This window comes from Patiria miniata, unplaced genomic scaffold, assembly GCF_015706575.1.
Source record: "Patiria miniata isolate m_02_andy unplaced genomic scaffold, ASM1570657v1 HiC_scaffold_1, whole genome shotgun sequence".
Taxonomy (NCBI): Eukaryota; Metazoa; Echinodermata; class Asteroidea; order Valvatida; family Asterinidae; genus Patiria; species Patiria miniata.
This window is the reverse complement of record NW_024037047.1, coordinates 31,649,873-31,675,589: the sequence shown is the minus strand read 5'-3', so window position 1 is coordinate 31,675,589 and position 25,717 is coordinate 31,649,873. Positions and strand designations below refer to the sequence as shown.

Here is a 25,717-nt window from a genome sequence, read left to right as displayed (position 1 = left end):
TTCTCGAATTGAACTAAGCTGAACACAAGCACACTGTTCAATTCTTTGATATTTTTTGGAATTATAATAAAGATATTTCGTGACTTAAGCCAATTGAAGGTGAAAGTGCTAAAGTAATGGGGCCTTAGTGTGTGCTCATGCTAAAACGTCGTATCTCGACCAGTTATGACGTTTTGACAAAATTTTACATAGCGCCGCCATCTCAAGCAAACATGTTGTATGTTGATCTCATTCAATTAAAAGATCTCTTATCCAAAATCACATGGGGCAACAGAGTATCCAACATGCTTAACATGTTTCTGACAAAATTGTCTTGATGAGGTTACTTTACCTTTTAATGAACCGCAAACATTTAACGTGCCATCGCAAACCTATTGATGCATTTTTTTTCAAAACGATTAAAAACTGAGTTACGACGTTTGCACTTACACTTTTTGAGTGGGCGTCGCAACAGTTTTTTTTCTGGAGGGGGCAAAGCACATCCCCCTCCACGGAATCCTTGTACTTTTCGAGCATGTTATAAAATTATCATTTCTCGAGGTTGGGCAGGGACATGCTTCCCCCCATCCATTAAATAAACAGCAATATGACTTCGCTCCTCCTTTTCTTTCTTTTCTTTTCCTTTTTTTTGTTTGTTTGTTTGTTGGGGGGGTTGCTTTTTCAGGGGAAGGGGGATAATTTTCTGATTAGAACTGCAGCATATTGCAGGTAGTCATGGTATGTGAAAAAACAGCTTACACAAATAGATCTTTCTATATGTATGAGATATGTATTCCTTTACTGTTTTGTTTTAGACAATGAAGATCCAGTAGTTACCTGTCCAGAAAACATTGAGCGATGCACAGTGACAGATGATGTTGTAGTTAATTGGCCCACCCAACCATCGGCAATGGATAATGTGGATGGTTCCATCAGTGTTAGTGACATCACCTGTACAAAGATTTCAGGTGGAGTGTATGCACTCGGAGAGACATCTGTGACATGCACGGCACAGGACTCAGCATTGAACCAAGGAATGTGTACATTCACTATCACAGTCATTGGTACGTCAGTTTCAAATCACTTCCCAAATCGTTTTAGTCAGTTATTTTCTGTTTTAACATGAAGTACCAGTTGATGATTTTTGTTAAATGTTATTAATCAAGTCCTTACAAAAACACGCTCTTCTCGCAGTTGGGAGTAATGTACAAATATACAGCTTCCCTTCTTCGAACATTGAAAGTTAATTTTAGAAAATGGACGTTCCTCTGCAAATAGAATTATTTCCATTTCAATTTGTGATATATCATAATAATGTAATTACAGAAATATTGTCTGTTCATATTAAGTTTTCTTCTTGGATTTGAAACTCAGCACATGCATAGAGCAACTCTTCCTAAACATGCCCAAGAAATTTCATGACTATAGGTCAAAGGGTTTTGGAGTTATGGCTAATTAATTATTCATATGTATGAATGGCAATTCTGCTCGGTGTACACGACATATATGCGAAAATTCAGTTTTTACGGCGCGTAGCGCCGGAAAATTTTTCGCTACAGGCTAACCCGTGGTCTGATTTTTATGTTTTTGGTATCAAAAGATGCGCAAAGCTCGAGGCTAAAAAGTCATAACAGCTCGGGTCGCGAAAAATTTTTTTTTAGAAGCTATCGCGGAAAATGTTGAGGGGGGGGGGGCGGATTCCGCCCCCCCGGCCCTTTTAGGGTTAAAGGAAAAGAATTTAAAAGATAATGAAATTATCTCAGACTTTTTTCAGTATATTTTAGAGATATTGAGGAACACACAAGTTTATAAAAAAAAAAATCAACAACAGGCTAAAATAAATAATCAAAACCTGCTTTATTTATTGACTGTTTATCCATTTCAACTTCTGCCCAGAGAATGTCTGGTTTTGACAGGACGCATCACATACTTGCACGGGAGAATTGTACACCCTTAAGTCATTGAGGATGCATGAGTATCCGTAATGGTTCGTTTATTTGACTCCACAGCCTCACCATCACTGACTGTGCCAAGTGTAAGTGATCAAGTCACCGATGATGGTCAGTCAACTGCTTCAGTGAGCTGGCCAACAATCACTGCTATCAACTCTGACGGTCAACCCATCACATGTTTAGACTCTTTAGAAGGTGAAGTCAGTCTAACAGGAGGCATGTTTGGCATCGGATCTCATACAGTCACCTGCTGGGTCACTAACTTGGCTGGTTGCACTGTTTTAATAAGCTTCACATTCACTGTAAGAGGTAAGCAAATGTATCAAATATATAGACAATTACTGTCACAGATACTTGGCAACAAACCTTTTAGCTATAAATAGGGAAATAAATTGGCTGGTTTCAAACTAAAACGTTTGAAACCGGTTAGGATCCCGGACACCGGTTAGGATCCCGGACACTGGTGCTAAATGTGAACCGTCACATTTGGTTCTGGGTCAGTTTGGATTTGGTACGGCAAATTGTATCCGAAATTTGGGTCGGTTTCAGTAGCAAATTAGAATTTCAAAACGAGATGCTGTGTGAGTATATCTGATAATCAATATGACCCAATCTTGTGCCAGAATAATCCCAGCCACACATTGCTGTTGCAAATCACATTGCATCAGGTGACGATGTTTATGTAAAGGAATTATAAGCTCAAAAAGTTGGCTGGCAAAAACAGATAGATTACCATCCAAAAGTCAGTGTGATGCACAGTGTTATGTGACTGGTTCCCAGTTAATTGCTGCTTGCTTACCATAGCTTAGCAATCATTTCTGCTAAACACATTTCTTTGCTGATTTCATGTGTAAAACTTGTTTTACAAATATTTCAGTAAACGTTCAATTTTCAGAGTGAAGGTTATTTTTATATCGTTATAAGAGAGTTGTATTATTTTCCTGTTTTGTTTTAGACAATGAACATCCAATAGTTACCTGTCCAGAAAACATCGAGAGATGCACAATGACAAATGATGTTGCAGTTTATTGGCCTACACAACCAATGGCAATAGATAATGTGGATGGTTACATCAGTGTCACATGTAGAAATCAGAATAGCAACGTAGTGACATCAGGTGAAGTGTATGCTATCGGAAAGACAACTGTGACATGTACAGCACAAGACTCAGCATTGAACCAAGGAATGTGTACATTCACTATCACAGTCATCGGTATGTCAGTTTGGTGTCATTTCTTCTATTAATGTTGTCATCATTTATTTTATTCTTTTATATCCGCAACAGGCTCATTGTATCAGGTATCAGTTGCAGGTTTCTGAACAACATCCCTGTTTCTTTCCGCAGAGGAAATATTGAACATTGTTTACAAACTTTGTTTTGAGAAGATTCTGAGTTATTGAGAATCCTGGAAATATGCCCAATGCAATCCAATACATCATCAACCAGCGATCCCATTCCAGTCTACACCTTCAACTTTCCCAAGCCCACGTACATAAACTTGTTACGGTCAGCGGGCATTTAGGAAGCATCATATATAAGTAATTCATTATTAATTTATTATAATACTTAGGAACATGTTGCAAATAAAGATGTTTGCAGTTTGTCCTGAATATTTAATGGTTGGCTCCTAATTTCCTGGCATCCCATGATGGTCCTATGTCTCGCCAATCACATCTTTTAAAAAAAACCCGAAATTCTAGTGGACCAATTATTTTCATCTTCCTTTATCATAGTCAGAGACTATGGTTGGTCAAAACTCTTAATTTTAAAATGGCGCTTTGAAGATTTTTTTTTTTTCAAAGCAACTCAAATAAAATGATCCTTACTTTAATGAGTATTTGGATTAACTATTTTTTTTTCCGATTGAAAACTAAGGAATCAACTGAAAGGTCAAGTGGATACTACCAAGCAACATTTTTAGAAAATGGACGTTCCTCTGCAAATAAAATGATTTCCATTTCAATGTGTGATTTATCACAAAAATGTAATTACAAGAATATTGTCTATTTATATTAGGTTTTCTTCTTGGATTTCTGCACATATTCAACTAAATAGATTAAAGGAAAATAACTTAAAAGATAATGAAATTGTTTCAGACTTTTTAAGTATATTTTAGAGATATTGAGGATCACACAACTTTATAAAAAAAAAACCAAATTAACATTAGGCTTAACAAAAATCAAAACTTGCTTTATTTATTGGCTTTTTGTCCAATTTAACTTCTGCCCAGAGAATGTCTGATTTTGACAGGACGCATCACATACTTGCACAGGAGAATTGTACACCCTTAAGTCATTGAGGATGCATGAGTATTCGTAATGGTTCGTTTATTTGTCTCCACAGCCTCACCATCACTGACTGTGCCAAGTGTAAGTGATCAAGTCACCGATGGTGGTCAGTCAACTGCTTCAGTGAGCTGGCCAAGAATCACTGCTATCAACTCTGACGGTCAACCCATCACATGTATAGACTCTTTAGAAGGTGAAGTCAGTCTAACAGGAGGCATGTTTGGCATCGGATCTCATACAGTCACCTGCTGGGTCACTAACTTGGCTGGTTGCACTGTTTTAATAAGCTTCACATTCACTGTAAGAGGTAAGCAAATGTATCAAATATATAGACAATTACTGCCACAGATACTTGGCAACAAACCTTTTAGCTATAAATAGGGAAATAAATTGGCTGGTTTCAAACTAATACGTTTGAAACCGGTTAGGATCCCGGACACCGGTTAGGATCCCGGACATTGGTGCTAAATGTGAACCGTCACATTTGGTTCTGGGTCAGTTTGGATTTGGTACGGCAAATTGTATCCGAAATTTGGGTCGGTTTCAGTAGCAAATTAGAATTTCAAAACGAGATGCTGTGTGAGTATATCTGATAATCAATAGGACCCAATCTTGTGCCAGAATAATCCCAGCCACACATTGCTGTTGCAAATCACATTGCATCAGGTGACGATGTTTTTGTAAAGGAAATATAAGCTCAACAATTGTTGGCTGGCAAAATCAGATAGATTACCAGCCAAAATGCAGTGTGATGCACGGCGTTATGTGACTGGTTCCCAGTTAATTGCTGCTTGCTTACCATAGCTTAGCAATAATTTCTGCTAAACAAATTTCTTCGCTGATTTAATGTGTAAAACTAGTTTCATAAATATTTCAGTAAACGTTCAATTTTTAGAATGAAGGTTATTTTTATATCGTTATAAGAGAGTTGTATTATTTTCCTGTTTTGTTTTAGACAATGAACATCCAATAGTTATCTGTCCAGAAAACATCGAGAGATGCACAATGACAAATGATGTTGCAGTTAATTGGCCTATACAACCATGGGCAATAGATAATGTGGATGGTTACATCAGTGTCACATGTAGAAATCAGAATAGCAACGTAGTGACATCAGGTGAAGTGTATGCAATCGGAAAGACAACTGTGACATGTACAGCACAAGACTCAGCATGGAACCAAGGAATGTGTGCATTCACTATCACAGTCATCGGTATGTCAGTTTGGTGTCATTTCTTCTATTAATTTTGTCGTCATTTCTTTTATTCTTCCACTGTAAAAAAAAAATAGGTAAAACACTGTTGGGCAATATAATTTGACCCAACATTGGTTTGAAATTACCCAATTTGGGTAAAAATTTGCCAACAATTTGGAAAAATTTGCCCAAGAGTTTAACCTGTTGATTTGTTGACCAACGTTGGTCTACATATCAGCCCATTTTGCCCAACGTGTTTACAGTGTTTATATCCGCAACAGGCTCATTGTATCAGGTATCAGTTGCAGGTTTCTGAACAACATCCCTGTCTCTTTCCGCAGAGGAAATATTGAACATTGTTTAGAAACTTTGTTTTGAGAAGATTCTGAGTTAATGAGAATCCTGGAAATATGCCCAATGCAATCCAATACATCATCAACCAGCGATCCCATTCCAGTCTACACCTTCAACTTTCCCAAAGCCCACGTACATACACTTGTTACGTTCAGCGGGCATTTAGGAAGCACTATAAGTAATTCATTATTAATGTATTATAATACTAAGGAACATGTTACAAATAAAGATGTTTGCAGTTTGTTCTGAATATTTAATGGTTGGCTCCTATTTTCCTTGCATCCCATGATGGTCCTATGTCTCGCCAATCACATCTTTTACAAAAACCCCGAAATTCCAGTGGACCAATTATTTTTATTTTCCTTTATCATAGTCAGAGACTATGGTTGGTCAAAACTCTTAATTTTAAAATGGCGCTTTGAAGATTTTTTTTTTTTCAAAGCAACTCAAATAAAATGATCCTTACTTTAATGAGTATTTGGATTAACTATTTTTTTCCGATTGAAAACTAAGGAATCAACTGAAAGGTCAAGTGGATACTACCAAGCAACATTTTTAGAAAATGGACGTTCCTCTGCAAATAAAATGATTTCCATTTCAATGTGTGATTGATCACAAAAAAAATGTAATTACAAGAATATTGTCTATTTATATTAGGTTTTCTTCTTGGATTTCTGCACATATTCATCTAAATAGATTAAAGGAAAATAACTTAAAAGATAATGAAATTGTCTCAGACTTTTTAAGTATATTTTAGAGATATTGAGGATCCCACAACTTTATAAAAAAAAAACCAAATTAACATTAGGCTTAACAAAAATCAAAACTTGCTTTATTTATTGGCTTTTTGTCCAATTTAACTTCTGCCCAGAGAATGTCTGATTTTGACAGGACGCATCACATACTTGCACAGGAGAATTGTACACCCTTAAGTCATTGAGGATGCATGAGTATTCGTAATGGTTCGTTTATTTGTCTCCACAGCCTCACCATCACTGACTGTGCCAAGTGTAAGTGATCAAGTCACCGATGGTGGTCAGTCAACTGCTTCAGTGAGCTGGCCAAGAATCACTGCTATCAACTCTGACGGTCAACCCATCACATGTATAGACTCTTTAGAAGGTGAAGTCAGTCTAACAGGAGGCATGTTTGGCGTCGGATCTCATATAGTCACCTGCTGGGTCACTAACCTGGCTGGTTGCACTGATTTAATAAGCTTCACATTCACTGTAAGAGGTAAGCAAATGTATCAAATATATAGACAATTACTGCCACAGATACTTGGCAACAAACCTTTTAGCTATAAATAGGAAAATAAATTGGCTGGTTTCAAACTAATATGTGTAAAACCGGTTAGGGTCCCGGACACCGGTTAGGATCCCGGACACTGGTGCTAAATGTGAACCGTCACATTTGGTTCTGGGTCAGTTTGGATTTGGTACGGCAAATTGTATCCGAAAATTGGGTCGGTTTCAGTAGCAAATTAGAATTTCAAAAAGAGATGATGTGTGAGTATATCTGATAATCAATAGGACCCAATATTGTGCCAGAATAATCCCAGCCACACATTGCTGTTGCACATCACATTGCATCAGGTGAAGATGTTTTTGTAAAGGAATTAAAAGCTCAACAAATGTTGGCTGGCAAAAAAAGATAGATTACCAGCCAAAATTCAGTGTGATGCACAGTGTTATGTGACTGGTTCCCAGTTAATTGCTGCTTGCTTACCATAGCTTAGCAATACTTTCTGCTAAACAAATTTCTTCGCTGATTTCATGTGTAAAACTAGTTTCACAAATATTTCAGTAAACGTTCAATTTTTAAGGTGAAGGTTATTTTTATATCGTTATAAGAGAGTTGTATTATTTTCCTGTTTTGTTTTAGACAATGCACATCCAATAGTTATCTGTCCAGAAAACATCGAGAGATGCACAATGACAAATGATGTTGCAGTTAATTGGCCTATACAACCATGGGCAATAGATAATGTGGATGGTTACATCAGTGTCACATGTAGAAATCAGAATAGCAACGTAGTGACATCGGGTGAAGTGTATGCAATCGGAGAGACAACTGTGACATGTACAGCACAAGACTCAGCATGGAACCAAGGAATGTGTGCATTCACTATCACAGTCATCGGTATGTCAGTTTGGTGTCATTTCTTCTATTAATTTTGTCGTCATTTCTTTTATTCTTTTATTTCCGCAACAGGCTCATTGTATCAGGTATCAGTTGCAGGTTTCTGAACAACATCTCTGTCTCTTTCCGCAATGGAAATATTGAACATTGTTTACAAACTTTGTTTTGAGAAGATTCTGAGTTATTGAGAATCCTGGAAATATGCCCAATACAAACCAATACATCATCAACCAGCGATCCCATTCCAGTTTACACTATCAACTTTCCCAAATTCCACGTACATACACTTGTTACGGTCAGCGGGCATTTAGGAAGCATCATATATAAGTAATTCATTATTAATTTATTATAATACTAAGGAACATGTTGCAAATAAAGATGTTTGCAGTTTGTCCTGAATATTTAATGGTTGGCTCCTAATTTCCTGGCATCCCATGAATGTCCTGTGTCTCGCCAATCACACATTTTACAAAAACCCAGAAATTCCAGTGGACCAATTATTTTCATCTTCCTTCATCATAGATCAAAGACTATGGTTGGTCGAAACTCTTAATTTCAAAATGGCGCTTTGAAGATGTTTTTTTTTTCAAAGCAACTCAAATAAAATGATCCTAACATTAATGAGTATTTGGATTAACTATTTTTTTTCCGATTGAAAACTAAGGAATCAACTGAAAGGTCAAGTGGATACTACCAAGCAACATTTAAAATGAGTATTTTGATCTTGCTAAGCCATCCTGTCTGAACTCGACCTAATTTGATTGACGTGGAATCTTAAAAGTTGATGTTTGTTTTCTTTTATTTGAGCAGCATCTAGTCTTGTTCCATTTGGGGTTGGAGACAGTGCACTCTCCAGTGTCAGTCAGCCAGTGAGTTTAATATAATTATTCTTTCAATAAAGCAACTGGACTTTCATGCTAGAGGCATTACAATGTTTACATTTAATCTGTCGGATTGAGTTCATACTCAGCCCATGCAGAATAGATGTTGCTTTCAACTCCAGATGTTTATAATTTTCTTAAACAGTTCTTTCTGCCTTCCAAGGATCGGATCTCTCCCACCTTTACTTCACGGCAGTTCTTTCCTTTTGGCAATGAGCTCTATGAGTTTGTATATGTAAGTATCAGCATGACCTGTGGAGTGCCGTGGCCCCGTGGTCTGGAGCATTGAATTCGTGGTCTGCGGGTAATTCTGCAGATTGTGGGTTCGAGTCCAGCCTGTGTGTGGGTGTGTGTGTGGGTGTGTCTTTGGGCAAGGCACTTTGTCACTCATTGCTTCTCCCCACAGAGAATATAAATTGGGTACCTGTGAGGGCAGAGATGGTTATTGTGGTTGATTCAGCTGCTGTGCACCCAAATGGCAGCATCGAGCTGTATAGTCCCCAGGGAGCTGAGATTGTCTTTGGAATGTTTCATTGGCCCAATGAGCAGGTTAATCCTAACTCCCTAGAATAATTTACTAGGAACCATACCCATCCTGGCAAATTCCAACACCATATGGGAAACTGCACACACAGATTTCTGACTTTGTTTCTGGAGGTGTGCCAACCCAATGTAAAAGACTGTCAGTTTAGGGGTACTGTACCTATCCTGACAGATTCCAACAAAACATACTGTTGGGGTTTGATGGGTTGAGTTATGTTAAGGTTATTAATGCAGGCATGAAACTTTTCCTCGGATTTCCTCATTTTTCGCTTCTCATTGATGCCATTACAAATTGAAAAATACTGTGTGAAGCCTTGTGTAGTTTGGAGTTTTTCTAAATTTCCAGTTGGATGCCAGATAATGAGGCAGTGCCTTGAGCACCAATACTAGTGGATACGTGCACTTTATAAATATGTATTATTATTATTTATATTATGACATTGCGATGTAATCTTCAGTCAGTTATGATAGTATTTTCTGCATTGGGGAGATGTACATTTTTAATATTTGGTTTCGCCCCGCACCGACGTAGTATTAATAAAAACTGTATACTCAGTGTTGTCCGAGAGCTTGCAAGAAATAACAGTACATATACATATACCCCAATATGCATGATGAATAATAAGTAAACAGCACTATTTTTGTAATTAGCAACAATTGTTTACATTGTTTTTTTATTCTTGTTATCAGTTCACTGACAACGGTGTGATTATCCTGTCCAATAATCGACGAGTCAGACGTACCATCTACAAACAAGCATTCCCGAGTACTTTTAGTTTCTCTTTCAACGGCAACGTGCAAATGATAGCTCCATTCTGGGCAGACGTCCGAGCCGATGCATTTGACTCCACAAACAATGTGTTTTGGCAGGTATGTAAGATGAAATCAGCCTAGGAATTGGGGCAAGGCAACTGAATGCTCACATCTAGCCAAATATTTTGTAGATGGAATTTATGTCATGTTCGACAAAGACTATTGTTGGAGTCAGTTTCGTTAAATCCAGGAGTAGGCTGCGTGGCCGCCTGCAGCAGCACATGGTCTCCCGCTCATCACCAGGACGAACCCAAACTCTGTCGGAGAGACTAAAATTATGGATTTTCCTCCTGAAATGGACCGTATAAACTGGGCGCGATCCGTCGCATAGCGCGATCGGTCGATTTTGTAGGATTTACTTTTTAAAAAGAAAATCCTCCAGAGCCGTTAATTAGAAAGAAAAAGTTTTCGACTGGTGGCAGTGCGATCGACCGATAGCATCACGATCGACCGATAGCGCAGTGCGACCGACATGGTCACGCACATCGACCGATCGCACCTAACATATATAATTCATTATTATCATGTTCAAATTTAGTAATTCCTCAATGTACTGCTTTTCTCCAAGTTATGCGATCATTAGCTTGATATTATACCAGCCCTCATGTATGTTGCCTGCTATGGTGTGTGATGACACCTCCACCTGTTGACTTTTGTCAGTAGTACCTTGTAATCACAGCATCACATCCTATGGACCATGTCACATCTATTTACAAAATCGGATGTTGCGGTCACATGATGCAAATAACTGTTAGCAAACTCAGCGCTGTCGTTTTAACTGTATTCTGTGGCCAAATGCAAAATATGCTCGAATGTTTTGGTTGCCTGTCCAAAGAGTTGCAGTGAGTCACTGTATTTTGTGACTGGAGTCTAGTCTTCTGATGAAGGACTCGATCCAGTTAAGTCATTTGCTCGTAACGACACGAGCCGAGTTGCATCGAGTTGCCAAAAATTGGGACTCGAGTCCAGTCATTGACTCAAGTCATTACAACTCTGTCTGTCAGTTGCCTGTCGGTATCACGTAGGTGATATATATGTCTATATTATTTATGTTGTTTTATGCTAGCTTTATGACAACCCTTCGACGGATAGTACAATGTTGCGTACTTTGAGTAATATCGTGTCAGCACAGTATGGCAGCTTCTTGGCCAATTGGGTCCTCGTCATCACGTGGAGTAATGTCCAGTCTGTCTCATTGTCTCCTGTAAGTATGTCTATGGTCATAATTCAATTATCTTGATTTTATACACCTTACGAAGGAGTATTTCTCCAAACGTGATGTCAGTCATGCAGATTTATAGCACTTGCCAAAGATAATTGGAGAGACAGTTTTTACTATAGTGTAAAGTCTATAAACTAATCTTCCTACTTTGACGGTCAACTGTGGTTCAATATGAGATTGTACTTGGATGTTCAGTACACAATTTGTAGAAGGATGGTTCTTGTTAAACAATATATATTTGACAATATTGGCTTACTGATGTTTTCAATATTGTGGTTTTTTTCCAGGAGACCAACACCTTCCAAGCTATACTATTGACAAACGGAGAACATAGTTATGTTATCTTTAACTACGATCCATGCGGCATGAATTGGGACCCAGCCTCCTTATTTAACCATTACGTCATCCAGGGTTTCACCTGTGGGCGGTTTGGACGGAAGGTTTATGTGGACTTACTGGGTAGATCCGTGTTCCGCCCTGGTAGCGTCGTAGGCAATTCTGGAATGATAGGACGTTGGGTTTACCAGCTGGATACACTCCAAGCCAACTTTATCAATCCTCGTCTCTTCTGCTATAATTGGTATTATCGACAGAGAAGTAGCTATATCTTTTTCCTGTATTTGTATCCTGTGAGGGTTGCCAACACCTGTCCATGCAGTCTGCAGAGTGCTCGTCGGGACAGGAGATGGGTACCTATTCCATATTCCTACGTACTGCCCACACAGTTTTCGCTACGATTCGGTGAGCAAAATGTGACGTCTTTATTTGAAAAAAATATCCAATTATCAAATTTCTTTATAGCATTGAACTTATTCGTAAAAACGTGAAATGGTTTACTATTCCTTTTGGTCAAGAGCCTGGCAGGGGGGTGGTTTTGAGCTGTTGATAAAACACCGACTGGCTAGTTTTAAACACTTTTCCTGTGTCACATGGAATTTGGACTATAAAATTAGGTCCCTTCTACCCTTTTATTGGTTGAACCTTCACAGTCCTCACTAAGGCATGCGCAATACTACCAGTGAGTCCGGTTATAAACAAGAAGGTTTAAAAACTGGCTTGTGGCCTGGTCACCGATAATTTACTTCGCCTTCGGCTTTGGCCATAATCGGTGTCCAGGCCCCAAGCTGGTTTTCAAACATACTTGTTTAAAACCGACTAAGTACATATTTATTCCCTTATTAAAGACATGAAATAGTATGGCTGCATTGCTAAGCAAGTATTTTGATTGCTATAGTGCTTTATTTTCATTCTTCCACTTACGGTATCCGTGTGTTATTTTTATATAGGATGCTCGATATCTATTTTTCTCTACTTGTTTTACTTCAGATACCATTTGCTACGTCCGGCGTTTGCAGTTGCCATGGTTACCCGGCCCACAATGTTGCTATAACATTCCCAGATGTGATTTTCTCAGGGGTGTACTGAGTGCCGGAGTTGCTTCAATCATGGAACCATTTCAATTAAGTCCTTTGTTCTTCTCAACCAGTCGATTTAACAGTTGGTTTGGTAGGTCATGTTCAATTGATTCAAGGAACTCATCAATGATGAGCCAATTTGTCTTCTACATCTCAGACTATCATCAATAAACTCTACACTGTATGTGTCCCTAAAAAATGTGTCTGTCAACATATTTTTGAAGTATTAAAAGCAAAATCACAAAGTAAATTTGGAAAATGTGTTCATTGTGCAGATACTTCTAATCCTTGGCCTAAACCTGTATGAGTTTTATGTACCCCACGCCTCACTGCACAATGGTCCATTGGTCCATTGGTCATAACATGGCAAGACATCAGTTTCATGCTCAAGGGCAAATGATCTCAATTTCCGAACCGCAGCCCCCCTTTTTTTTTTTACATGAAGCACTGACAATGATTAAGGTAGGGAACTTAGTCACAGTGCCCAAACATGTGATCAACTTACTATTGTGCAATGAGGTGTGAGGGAAATTAAACAAAACTCATAGGGTTTATGCCAAGGATTAGGAGTATCTGCGTAATTAAACATTTTCTAAATTTACTTCGTGGTTGGTATTTCAAAAATATTTAGACAGGTAGTTTTTTTGGGGGGAAATATATTGAGGTTTCAGAAAGTCTACAATCCGCTTAAGAAAAACGGTTCCAAATGCTCCAAATGTCAGCATAATCTGTTCTTCTGATTAGAACCAATAGCTGTGGCAAAGGCATTTATTTGTTACAGTTGATTCCCTGTTACTTGCATCTGGACTTGTTAATCGAATTATAAATTGGACCCGTTATGAGCAGTACCTCAACCTCAGCATTGTTACTACATTTGGTTCCCACGACACTTCACAGGCTGATTATTGAACCAAAAAAATATAAAGCAAACGTTTAGTAAAAATTACAATCTCTGATTGCAAGTTATACAGTGATCACAAACAGTTGTATGATTGAAACTTGACAGATCAAGGAGTCTTGGTGCGCTATTACTGCTGTGAGCAGTCTTCATTGTGTCGTCTGTACAGACGATGGAGACCAATTCAGAGCTGTCGGAGATATCGCCCGCCTAGGCGGGGTAAGTCATCTAGTTGTCTGGGGTTTTTTTTAACAACAGTGCAAATGTGAAGAGTAGCCAAATCAGACATCACTAAGGAGGTTTTAATAGCCTGAGCGTGACTGCTTATTTGAAATACATCTATCATTCCCCTGTCAATTATTTCGTAAATGGCTTACCGACAAGTCACTGACATTGGGCTCCGAGAGGCAATAGGTGTTGTTTTTTAACACCATTGAGAGCTTGTGACTCGAGATTCGGACTCGACGTTGGGTGTCGTCGGCGATGTCAAAGTCTCTCCCGATGGTCTCCCCAAACTCCCCCCTTCTTTCCGGTGGCAGACGGGGTACTTGCGCACGGGGCCCACCGGCAGATCCAAAGATGACTGACTTTGTAGAATAATTCAGTTACCCAATTTCATGGAGTTACTAAGGAAAAATGTATTTCTATTAAAGAAACTATATTTGTTAAGTAAAATCACAAAACAATGATTGGTGCCATGCAAAACATGAATTTTTTTGCAGAAATGCTGTAACTGATAATTCTTCACCAAATTGTAGGCTGGAACTTTGGCGACCCACACATGAGGACACTGGATGGTTTGGACTACACCTTCAATGGTCTGGGTGAATACACTATGGCTCTCATTGATGATGACGATGGACAGAGACAGTTTGAACTACAAGGCAGGACACAGCGAGCGTTGAACTCTGAAACCCAGCAACTCTCTGAAGCAACATTCTTTGCTGGATTCGCTGCTGAATACGTCGGTGATGCAAGGGTGAGCTCCTTTTTATCTGCAAGATGTTGTAGAAAGGACTTACTATTTGCAAATCAGTTTTCGATCTTGATGTTTCTTGTGTGTGATCCCATGCATGATTTGGTGTTCTGGTGTATGTGAGTTTATTAAGGCAGATTGTTTTTATAGTTTCCTTTTTTATTTGTCAATAATTTGTTCATCACAAGTCAGGTCACAAGTAAATCATGGTCGTCCTGTAACAAGTAAAGGGATAAACAACAACAAAGGAATGGCTTTGTCATTAGAATCTCATTTGAATAGCTTGAGACTTAACCTGTGATGGACTTGTGATGGACTCTGGCGTTAAAATCTTGTTTGTATTTGTTTCAGATTGAGATCAAACTAAACAGTGACGGAACCGATTTGGAAACCAAAGTTAACGGTGCGAGTGTCACACCCACAGCTGATGGTGAGAACTGGTTACATACCACGGACAGTGGTTTAAGAATTCCTACATGTACACATTAATAGTGGTGTTCCCTAACGTGGCGCGCTTCAACAGTTCTCCCAACTTTCCTCATGCAAAGTGTTGCCAAACTTCTTTGTTGGCAAAGATCAAACTCATTCAGTGAAATATTAGTTCGTTACCTTAATAATGCTCGCGTTGAACCTTTGTGAACAATTTCAGTGTCATGAAATTTAGTCCGCAATTCAAAAACGGTGGTGTCCGGAAGTTGGGCACAAAATCAGCTAAGTATTCCCTAATATGGCGCACTTGAACAAGTCTCAGAAAATCCCAAGTTATCATTTAAGAATGTCTTTAAAGCTTAACAATTCTGATAAATCATTTTTATCTCTATATTATCACATACCCTATTAGAAGTTTGTCAGAAATTTTTTTTTTTTTCCTTTTTGGGCGCAATTTTAGAGGGTTTATTGTGCACTTCGAAATAACTCAGGAAATCAGGCCAAAATACATTTTCCGCTAACTTTGTAACGAGTAGGTAAGCTCAAGATTTATGAATGGGAATGATTAAAGAGATTGATGAAATTTCACTCACTGTGAAATTTTAGGTAAATCTTTTGCTCTGGCAAGGGGCCAGAGGTGAAAAAAAACCCAAAGTGCTCCACGATGGGGCTGCGCCGCGTTAGGAGACATCAACAAAACTCGCGTACAAGTTTTTTTTATGAATAGAATAAGAAAAATTGGTATTTTCATTGTGGAGTCATTATTGGCGGTACCTATATGCTGTACATGGACACAGAGAACAATTGATACATGCACATGTGATCCTAGCGAATGCCCATGTGAATTAATAACATCATTACATATGCATGCTGCTCATTTTTAGACCCCTTAAAGTACCCATCAGCAAGTGTATTACATTGTATTACACTATTACACTTGACAAATCCATTAAAACATACTGTACTGTGGCAATGACGTGATGCCATCAGTACAGAGGCTTATTGTTTGATGAGTATTTAAATCTGATGATTTCAGGATTACTTATTGGCAATTTCACCGTACTAAGAGAGGAGGATCCAATCAAAATCATCGCAGTCTACCAGGCAGATATTCAGTTCTCTGTTGGAGTCAGTAACAGCTTTGCTGACATCACCACACAACTGAGTGAAGACTACATGAACAAAACCAAGGGATTACTGGGTAAGCAAAGCATTTGTGGCATTGCTAATTTGATGTCAAATTGCAAACTTTCATTTTATGCCCTGTGTAGATTTTATATCATTTGAGATCTTTGTGTGCACTGTAGCTTAGTAATGCATCTTAAAATTAATGTATTTCTTTATGATTATACACATTATAATATATGAGGCGTTCTGGCAAAATGAGACAGAACTAGGCACAGGCTGTAGTGGAGAAAAAAATTAAACAAAACAAAATGGGGGTGATTTTTGGTTTTTTTTTGGTGATTTCAGATTTAGTGATATTTTTAATCTTTGATATGATCTACACTTTTTTAAAAGGAAATAATATCTTTTCATTTTCATGACTACAAAACTTGCAATTTTAAAGAACTTTTTTCTCAGCATTTCACCTTTTCACATCGATCAATGGAAACTTAATACTTTACGACGAAATGTCCAATTGAAGTGCAACAAAGGGTATTTTAAGGAGTATTTTATTCTCTTTCCTAATATCCAAAAATCCTCATTTCGATCTCTGCCAATGCTTGATGTTGTTTTATAACCTCAAGGTGCAACATAACCTGGCACAGTGGGGCAAGGAGACGTGAACACTCATGATAGACAAACTACAGTGCTGAATTTACCACAGTGCCAGCTGCTGAAACTAATCACATGATTTCAGCAATAATCGTTAACCACTTGAACTAGTGTAATTGTCAGGGAGTATTTGCATGCATTATGTGCAGGTGTATGGGATGGGGACAAAGGTAACGATGCTCTGAGACGTGATAACACCCAACAGACAGTAACTGGTCCAAATGGAGAACAGTCTGAACAAGACTTCTTTGCATTTGGTCAAACGTGTAAGTCAATACACCCTTATTCACCAGTCATTTTGTAGGTTTTGGGGGCAACTATATAATTCAGTTACATTGAATGAGCAAAAGGTCTACCCTTACGTATCTTTTGAACAAACGCACACCAGAGGAAAGCTTCTATAAACCATCAAGCAGATTTGCTATAGTAATATGGGCTCCATGCACAAGTACCCCCTCCTTGGTAAGAAAGGGAGAGTTTGGGGAGAGACCATTTGGGAGAGACATTCAAATGCATTGCTGACAACGCCTGATGTTCACACGAAGACACTGTTGCTTTGTGCATATAAGTCAGAATAAAATTAGTGTTGCACATTTTGTGCCATACACGCGCGAGTCAGTACACACACGTACGCGTTGTGCCCCATCCACGGAGCTTTCAAAAGTGCTCATAAAGGCCTTCTCTTGTTCTTGCACAAAGCCCATATAAGTCATTAAATATGATCAATGGTGTGAAGTTTCATGAAGTTTAAATTTGAACCATAGCCGGCAGTTTGGCAAGCTTGGTGGTAGAGTTGCAGTACATTTGATTTCCATGGGATACATTACCACCTGAGTAAAATCGTAACAATATTTTTCTTGGGCTCTCTAAAAGCATTAGCATGCAGTACTTCTGAAATCATGTTGGTGAAATGCAAAACCCAAGTTTAAAAGACTGTATGATAAGGGCTAATCTGGAGCCAAAGCTTGTTCCTACATAGTTCCAATGGACAGAGATGCAGATGTAGTTCCATATTAGCCGTAGCCTATAAACCCGTGTCCGAATTACTTAGCTACGGCTAGGTATAACACACGGGTCTAAGGGAAGTGGCTGCAGCCGCTTCCATAGGCACGTGCGTTATTCTTATTGATGTATGACCTTTGACCTCATGCAGGGGCCATCTCAGAGAGTGATTCCCTCTTCTACTACGTTCCGCCGGGTGAGAGTTTTTCAAATATAAACGATCCCAGTTTCACACCAAAGTTCCTGGACAATCTCACGAGTGAAGCCGATCCAGCAAAGCTCCAAGCCGCTCAAGATGCCTGCGGAAATAACGAAGTGTGTTTGTATGATGCCTTGGCAACGGGTAGTACGGAAATCGGTGTGGCATCGATGCAACTCAGTGAGCAGAATACTATTGACATGATGGCAGCAAGTAAGTCATGTTCTGATTGGGCTTGATGTTGGAAATGTACGTAAAATGTAGCCGTTTTTATTGCAAGCCATTTTGGAGAAAACTGAATAAAACTCAATGACAACAGCTGCAAGCAAATTACATGTTTATCCATTCTTAATTCTTTCTTTTTTTCAGAGGTGTTGAAATAAAAAAAATGGGTGGGGGGCACAGGGATGGGGTTGGTCAGTTTTAAGCCGAACAAAAACTTGAAATATCCAGCTGACAAATTGCAAGAGCGGACAGGGAGGTTGGTACTGGATGTCCAGTGAATGGTACAAGCCTAAGTTTTTTCTTCTTTTTTCGGGGGGGGGGGGAGTCATGCCGGATGGGGGTAAAGATTCTTTGAACCCCCACCCCCACCGATGTTCGCGTAATCATTCAAACACTGCTCCCAATTTGTTCTAATTAATAATTCCCCAAATATCTACCTTTCCATCATTTAAAGATGATTGTATATTTTCCAGCCAATTTCCCGCCCAATGTCACACTGGTCGAGACAGTTGAGGTAGTTGTTGGACAACCCTTCATACTGCAGATACAAGCCGTTGATCCTGATGGAGATGACATATCATATGAGTTACTGGAGGTGATTCCAGGGGCGACTGTTTCATCGCCAGGTTAGTGTTACCTTAAACACCACTTTCCGGCTCTGCAACAGTTAGGGAATTGTCCTGAAAGTAGGTTGGAGTCAGTGTATGGTGCTCGCTAATGTCAGGATCCTTATAAACGAATGTGAATACAAATATATTGCCTTAACCCTACATTAAGACGTCCTTTTTGACACCAACATTGTTTGCTGTTAACTACAGGAGGCCAGTTCACATGGACACCAGCTGATAGGTCAAAGGTCACCCTCGGCTTCCTGGTGACTGATGGGAAAGCGAATGCAACATTGGAACCGATTGTCAAACTCTGTGACTGTAAGAATGCTGGTACATGCCTGTATGATGAGTATGTGGAGGGTACTAACGTCATCACAGATGGCCGCTTTGGGGTAAGGATTGTCACTGTGGTATATAACCGCAGTAACGTGCACATTAATGTTTAATGCAGCAGTGTTTAAAAGCTACACAAAATCTTTGAGGGTTACCTCATGTTTGCACACACAGTCACTTCTCAAAAGTGGGGGCGGGGCATACCTTGATCAGCACTAATGCAAGCGGGAAGCGCGAAGCCGTAATATAACATGAGGTTCGGGGCCCGCTCCAGGAGCCCGATAAATTTTTGATAAGATGCTCTGTGGTGCGATCTGAGGCAATTTCTGACCATTAAAACCTTTTTTTTTTTTGGGGGGGGGAGCAAAATATCATCTTTTAAACATCATTTTCGAGTTGTGAGTTATTGAATCAGCTATTCTGACAAACAATATGATATTACCCCACTTTGAAAAGTGAAGGGGGCCTGCCCCCCTCCCCCCACCAATTAACACCCAGATTTAGAGCTGAACAATTTTAAATCTCTGATTAATTAAAAACAAATTCAAATCATTTCATCTTTCTTATGTTCCCTTTTTCATGAAAATAATTATGACATTTTTGATTTCTTTGCCACCTTTGTTGAGTTTAAAACATTGGAAAAAGCATGCATCCACCAGGGCTGTGCATGGGTACCGGGTACCGTACCTGAGTACCAGAACGGCAGAACCCGACCATTAATGTCAGGAATCGGTTCCAGATTATGGGATCGGGTACCCAAAAGCAACTTCACAAATAACTTAGTAACTTCTCAGACATAGCCAGGCTACATAACAAACAAAGCATATTTTACGTTTAAGATGCCAAGGGCGGATCCGGGGGGGGGGGGCCAAAGGGGGCCATGCCCCCCCCCCAAAAAAAAAACGAAAGCATTTTTTTTTTTTTTTTATGTGACGTCGCAATAAAGGCAGGCAATGAGTACACCACCATCTTTTCCTAAAAAACATTGGTTAAAGTGATCAGAAATTGCCTCAGATCGCACCACAGAGCATCTAGAATCCAAATTTTTTTCGGGGCCCTTAAGCGGGCCCCGAACCCCAAGCCGTAATTTTTTTGGACCCACTTTTTGGGGGACCAAATTTTTTTTTGGCCCCCCCAAAAAAAATCGTGTTCTAGATCCGCCCTTGTAAGATGCTCACGAAAGTTGCAGTGCATTGATGCACTGCTGTGGTTATATTATCATATGGACCTTCATAAACTCAACAGCAACTTCCGAGATTTGAATTTTTGAAATGGGTTTTCAATCGGGTACCCTGTTCCCGTACTACTTCCTGTCAATGCACACCCCTAGCACCCACACAAGATACCTGCATGTGGTGAATGAATAACATTCTGGTCTTAATTTCCAGGTTGTGTTATGTAACTGCACACCTGGCTGGTCAGGTGACTTCTGTGAGATGAACTATGACGCCTGTCAAGACAACCCCTGCTTCTTAGGAGTGGCGTGTTTTGATGATGACCCACCATCTTTAAACTTCACCTGCGGATCTTGTCCAGAAGGAACGGAGGGAGACGGCAAGTCCTGCATTGGTATGCTGAGGATTTCTTGATCTTTCTCTGCAAGAACTTCATCTGAGCATGTTTATATGGACTCCCCCCCCCCCCACAAATGTGGATACGTAACTGCACGTTTACCTCCCCACACTGTCTCACAGTGTGTTGCAGTCTTGTGGCACATATACACTTTAGCTGTGAGCTCGGGTCTTCTGTTTACACTTGCATATTAAGCTAGTCGTCTATTTAGGAGAAGTATAGAACTAAAGTGGTAGGGATGAATACACGTTAAATAGCTAAAATCTCCAATTTTGTTTTCATTGCAAAGTATATATGTTTGAACCCCTCAAACAAATGTCATTAATCAGCCACGTCTAAATAACTTGGCTACTGATTGTAGTAACACACATGTCTATGGGATGTGGCTGCAGCTACTCCATAGGCGCATATGTAATTGCAAGCCATAGCCTTATAATTCTGAAATGACCATATTAAGAAAAATATTTAGAAGGTTGATGTTTTTGGGCAGTCTTTATAAGACGTGATTTTGTCAGTGGTTTGGAAATTGCTTCAAATATTACGCAATGTAGCTGTATTGCCTTTCTATACAGATATTGATGAGTGTGTTGTGTACAGAGATGAGCCAGCCAGTAATAACGGACGTGGATGTGATCAAAATTGTGTCAACACCCTGGCTAGCTTCAACTGCAGCTGCAACTCTGGCTATTCCTTGTTTGTTGACGGCAAACGCTGCATCGGTAGGTGATACTTGAGTCGGTTGATCGTTGAGACTTGCTGTTGATAGGTTCACTTCAGTAGTATTCCAAGCACATGCCTTTATGTCTTATTGCATGATTGACTTTTGCTTATACGGAAATGAGACAGGATGAGTTTGTACATCAGACACACACAGGATTGTAGGCAAGTATGAACTGACTGCATGAACCATTTTGCATGATATGCCAAAGTAACGTCTTGAGTCATCTTGGCCTTGCATTCGCCAAAACGTCTTAATTCGTACCTTAATCTAATCAAAATCTCTTGTATCCCGTAAAATAGGATGACACGTTGGTTAGAAAAATGTAATCATTGGAATAAACTATGAAGCAGTCCACAACAAGATAACGTTCAAGTCACATGACTGTAGTTAACTCACAAGTCTGTAATTCCATCAGTAGGATGAAGTCATTCAGTAATGATTGGGTTGGGTTTGGTTTCCTTTAGATATCAATGAATGTGACTCACAGACTGACGACTGTGCAGACGATGCGACCTGTAACAACACCCAAGGTAGCTATGAATGCAGTTGTAATACAGGCTTCAACGGAGATGGCACATCTTGTCAAGGTTGGTCAAAATAAAAATACATTTTAATTTTTCACCCCTTTTATTAAAAGATGTGTTTCCTGTGCAATTTTACAAGTTTCACCAAAAGGAAATAGTTTTGATTTTTCACTTGCTTTTTTCCCAGAGATAAAAAAATTGTTCACTTTTGAACGAGGCATTGTACCAAAAAATGCACAGATGTTCAGTTATTGAAATATTTTTCAACAAAAATCAAAATATTGGCTGTCAGACAATCATTTAGATGTCGCTAGACGGGTTTATTTGTGCGCTAGATAATTTTTTTTTCATATCAAAAATGTATTCCCTTTTGAATGAGACATTGTAAAAAAATGCACAGATGTTTAGTCATTGATTTATTTCTTTACAAAACTGGAATCATTGGCTGCCTGGTTCTCGCAGGGTGGGTCATTTGTGCGCAAAATAATTTATTTTTGTTTTCCTCTTTAAGCTTTCATCCCACAAGTTACTAATTAGTGAGAGTTGACTGAATCAACATCAACAAACATTTTTGTAGGTGTCATTCAAGAATCAAGCTTTAAAACAAGTTTGATAGTCTGAAGTGTTTCAAAATTCATTGGCACTGTCACTGTCATTGGCACTGTCTCAGTAAAAATGCCTGTTTTGGTCTGGGGTTTAGGTATTCTTCAACGTTTCCTGCACGTTAACAAACTTAATTCTCCAAAGTTTATTGTTAGAAAGTGTGCTAATTTAAATCTGTGCACATTAGCTTCATTTTGAGGATATTTTGTCACAATTGCAGATATCAATGAATGCATTGGAACAAATGACTGTGACAACGGTGCTGAATGTGCAAACACGATTGGTTCATATAGATGTCAGTGTCGCCAAGGCTATGAAGGTAGTGGCTTCACATGTACAGGTAAATAGGTTGTGTTTGGATGGAATTTCGAATTGACTTGGTGTTGATTCCCGGATCTTGATTTAATGTTTTGCCCCTCACTAATGGTAAATGTTCCTATTTGCCTAGCTATCATACTTGTTCGTATTTTGTTCAACATCCCTTCAATAAAAAAACTGACAAAATCCTTACCTGCCAAAATGACTCTGAATAGTTCAATTGGTAGAGCACCGGAACGGCAATCCGAAGGTCGCAGGTTCAAACACCATTCCTATCAATTTCTTTGTGCTATGTTCAAATGATTGTTCTTACTTTCTTAGATGTGAATGAGTGTAGCAGGAACACTGATGAATGCAACATCCAAGCAATGTGTGATAACACCGAGGGTTCCTATACCTGCACCTGTAATGAGGGATTGTCTGGTGACGGCCGTAACTGTACCAATGTAAATGAATGTGAGGGGTCGACACCAGTCTGTCATGAGAACGCTACTTGCACCGATATCCCCGGCAGCTTCAATTGCCGATGCAATGCTGGCTTTAATGGGAATGGTACCGATTGCCAAGGTAAGTCAAGTCTTGGTTTGGTTTAGTCTGAACTTTAGTCTTTTCTGGTTTGCACCGGCAGCATCACATGCTGATGCAATGCTGGCTTTAATGGGAATGGTACCGATTACCAAGGTGAGTCAAGTCTTAATTTGGTTTAGTCTGAACTTTAGTCTATTCTGGTTTTCACCGGAAGCATCACATTCTGATGCAATATTTGGAACGGTATAGTGGATTGCCAAGGTGAGTCAAGTCTTGGTTTAATCTAGTCTGAACTAGTCTGATCTGGTTTGCACCGGCAGCATCACATACTGATGCAATGCTGGTTTTATTAGGAATGTTATGGTGGATTGCAAGTGACACTTTGACACACCTAGTTCGATTTGAACCTTGGACAGTAGATGTTGAGTGGAAGAAACACAGGTCAAGTGTATTGTTTTTACTTATTCTTTTCGATGGCAGACATTGATGAGTGTGATTTGGAGATTGACAACTGCCTTCAAAACTGCAGAAACACTATAGGATCCTTTGAGTGTGTGTGCCATGAAGCATTTACACTGCTTGATGGCAGTTGTGTTGGTAAGTCCGTTGCATAGAGTAACTGTAAGGAAATCACTTTGTGCACATTTCTTTATGGGGATAATTCGCATCAATTATCATCTTGTGAATAATCAACTTGTGAACACACAGACACACAGTCAATTTTGTTTATGATGTAAATTGAGGATTTGCTACTATTCCTCATCGTCGATCTCTTGTTTATACTTTTTTGCAACAGCTCCCATTGGTTTTGAACACGTTTTCTAATCGAGGACGTCCTCAAGTTGATGTTTCACATGTGTGTCCTCGATTTACACCATAAACACGCCCAAACAGCTGTACTTTAACTCTCGAAGACAAGGCATTGTCTTTCGCTCTGTCCCCATACACTCTCCCATAAAGCACACTAACTCATGATTGAGAACTGTTTTCAACAAAAGATTAACTCCCAAAGAAAACAAAGAATCTGTTCTCCATCTGTCCGTATGTCCTGGGGGTGTATGTGAGGTACGTCCACACACACATCCTTTGACCTTTATAGGCGTGATTTTCTCTCATTTTTTTCTTGTTGCTTTTTCCTCACAGCTAATACCAACTGTTCTGAGAATTCTATATGTGTGAATGGAGACTGTTACGTGAATGGTGCAGATATAGAGAGGTGCCTTTGTTACCGTGGTTACCAAAACGCGTCTGATCCAATGGTGTGTGAAGGTGAGAATGAATACATCACAGGGCCTTCGGGTACATTACAGCTATAGGTTTATACTTGCAGAATGTCACCTTGTCATGGATAATGCATGCTTCAAAGAGTTCTTTACATTACCATTTGAGATTCTCATCATGACAGAGTGAAACCTTCATCATTTGCAAATTATTTGTATTTTTAGAATATTTCATTTCTTAAATTTGTGTTTAAAAAAAAATTGTTTGTTTTTGTTTTGTTATTTCAGATATTAACGAGTGTAATGCTACTGAGAGTTATTGTGGCCCCTCCTCAACCTGTAACAACACGGCCGGTGGTTTTGAGTGTTTGTGTTCAGAAGGCTTTAGGCAAGGCAATGACCAGCGGGATTGTCTAGGTAATCTACCATTTCTTTACGAGTAGTCTTTTCAGTTTGAATCAAAACTTATTCTGGGTTTTTTTCTGAGTGGGTTTGTTTGGTAATTCATATAGATTTCATTTCTATGCAACCAAAATCACCAGTTAAATTAAGCTGTCATTTGTTACTTTTTATTAAACAACAAACTCCCTTTCTACACTTATTATACCGTTACAAAGTTGAGAATTTTATTCAAGATTGGCTAATTAAGCCCTGAAACGTTGTAATCCTAGCAGACTGGAAAAGACACTCAACGCATCATTCGCTTTCTTGATTTGGTTGACATTTGTCCTCAGATATTGATGAGTGTACACTTCCTGTGGATGATCCATTGTACCCTGTTTGTATTGCTACCGCAAAGTGCTACAACAACCATGGCACATATGACTGTCGTTGCAAATCAGGATATGAAGGCAATGGGACACACTGTCAAAGTAGGTATAGATAGAACACTCAGCGGTCAATAGTAAAACTGTTTCACACAGCAAAATTCTGATGGCCCTTAGCCCTGAACTAGATTTTCCTTTCTGATCTTGTATTTATGGTGCACATCTGC

The 25,717-nt window shown here is 39.2% G+C and overlaps 2 protein-coding genes across 2 annotated transcripts in view; both read left to right on the top strand.

Moving 5' to 3' along the window:
• LOC119732840 (mucin-5AC-like) overlaps positions 1–1,892 on the top strand; it is a 38,360-nt gene extending 36,468 nt beyond the window's left edge. The window contains exons 8-9 of the mRNA XM_038206446.1: positions 795–1,043; positions 1,876–1,892. Coding sequence (XP_038062374.1) covers positions 795–1,043; positions 1,876–1,892 — 266 coding nt within the window. The remainder of the gene's footprint in view (positions 1–794; positions 1,044–1,875) is intronic.
• Positions 1,893–1,963: 71 nt separating this feature from the next.
• LOC119732831 overlaps positions 1,964–25,717 on the top strand; it is a 40,002-nt gene continuing 16,248 nt past the window's right edge. Inside the window, exons 1-29 of the mRNA XM_038206437.1 lie at positions 1,964–2,240; positions 2,887–3,144; positions 4,276–4,527; positions 5,176–5,433; positions 6,754–7,005; positions 7,654–7,911; positions 8,722–8,780; positions 8,938–9,027; positions 10,026–10,205; positions 11,215–11,333; positions 11,566–11,575; positions 11,658–12,111; positions 13,792–13,902; positions 14,442–14,662; positions 15,011–15,089; positions 16,125–16,289; positions 17,017–17,133; positions 18,021–18,281; positions 18,767–18,919; positions 19,112–19,296; positions 20,626–20,806; positions 21,382–21,528; positions 21,995–22,117; positions 22,878–22,997; positions 23,297–23,542; positions 23,984–24,100; positions 24,647–24,772; positions 25,012–25,140; positions 25,458–25,595. Of these exons, the coding sequence (XP_038062365.1) occupies positions 1,964–2,240; positions 2,887–3,144; positions 4,276–4,527; positions 5,176–5,433; positions 6,754–7,005; positions 7,654–7,911; positions 8,722–8,780; positions 8,938–9,027; positions 10,026–10,205; positions 11,215–11,333; positions 11,566–11,575; positions 11,658–12,111; positions 13,792–13,902; positions 14,442–14,662; positions 15,011–15,089; positions 16,125–16,289; positions 17,017–17,133; positions 18,021–18,281; positions 18,767–18,919; positions 19,112–19,296; positions 20,626–20,806; positions 21,382–21,528; positions 21,995–22,117; positions 22,878–22,997; positions 23,297–23,542; positions 23,984–24,100; positions 24,647–24,772; positions 25,012–25,140; positions 25,458–25,595 (5,086 nt within the window). The remainder of the gene's footprint in view (positions 2,241–2,886; positions 3,145–4,275; positions 4,528–5,175; positions 5,434–6,753; positions 7,006–7,653; positions 7,912–8,721; positions 8,781–8,937; positions 9,028–10,025; positions 10,206–11,214; positions 11,334–11,565; positions 11,576–11,657; positions 12,112–13,791; positions 13,903–14,441; positions 14,663–15,010; positions 15,090–16,124; positions 16,290–17,016; positions 17,134–18,020; positions 18,282–18,766; positions 18,920–19,111; positions 19,297–20,625; positions 20,807–21,381; positions 21,529–21,994; positions 22,118–22,877; positions 22,998–23,296; positions 23,543–23,983; positions 24,101–24,646; positions 24,773–25,011; positions 25,141–25,457; positions 25,596–25,717) is intronic.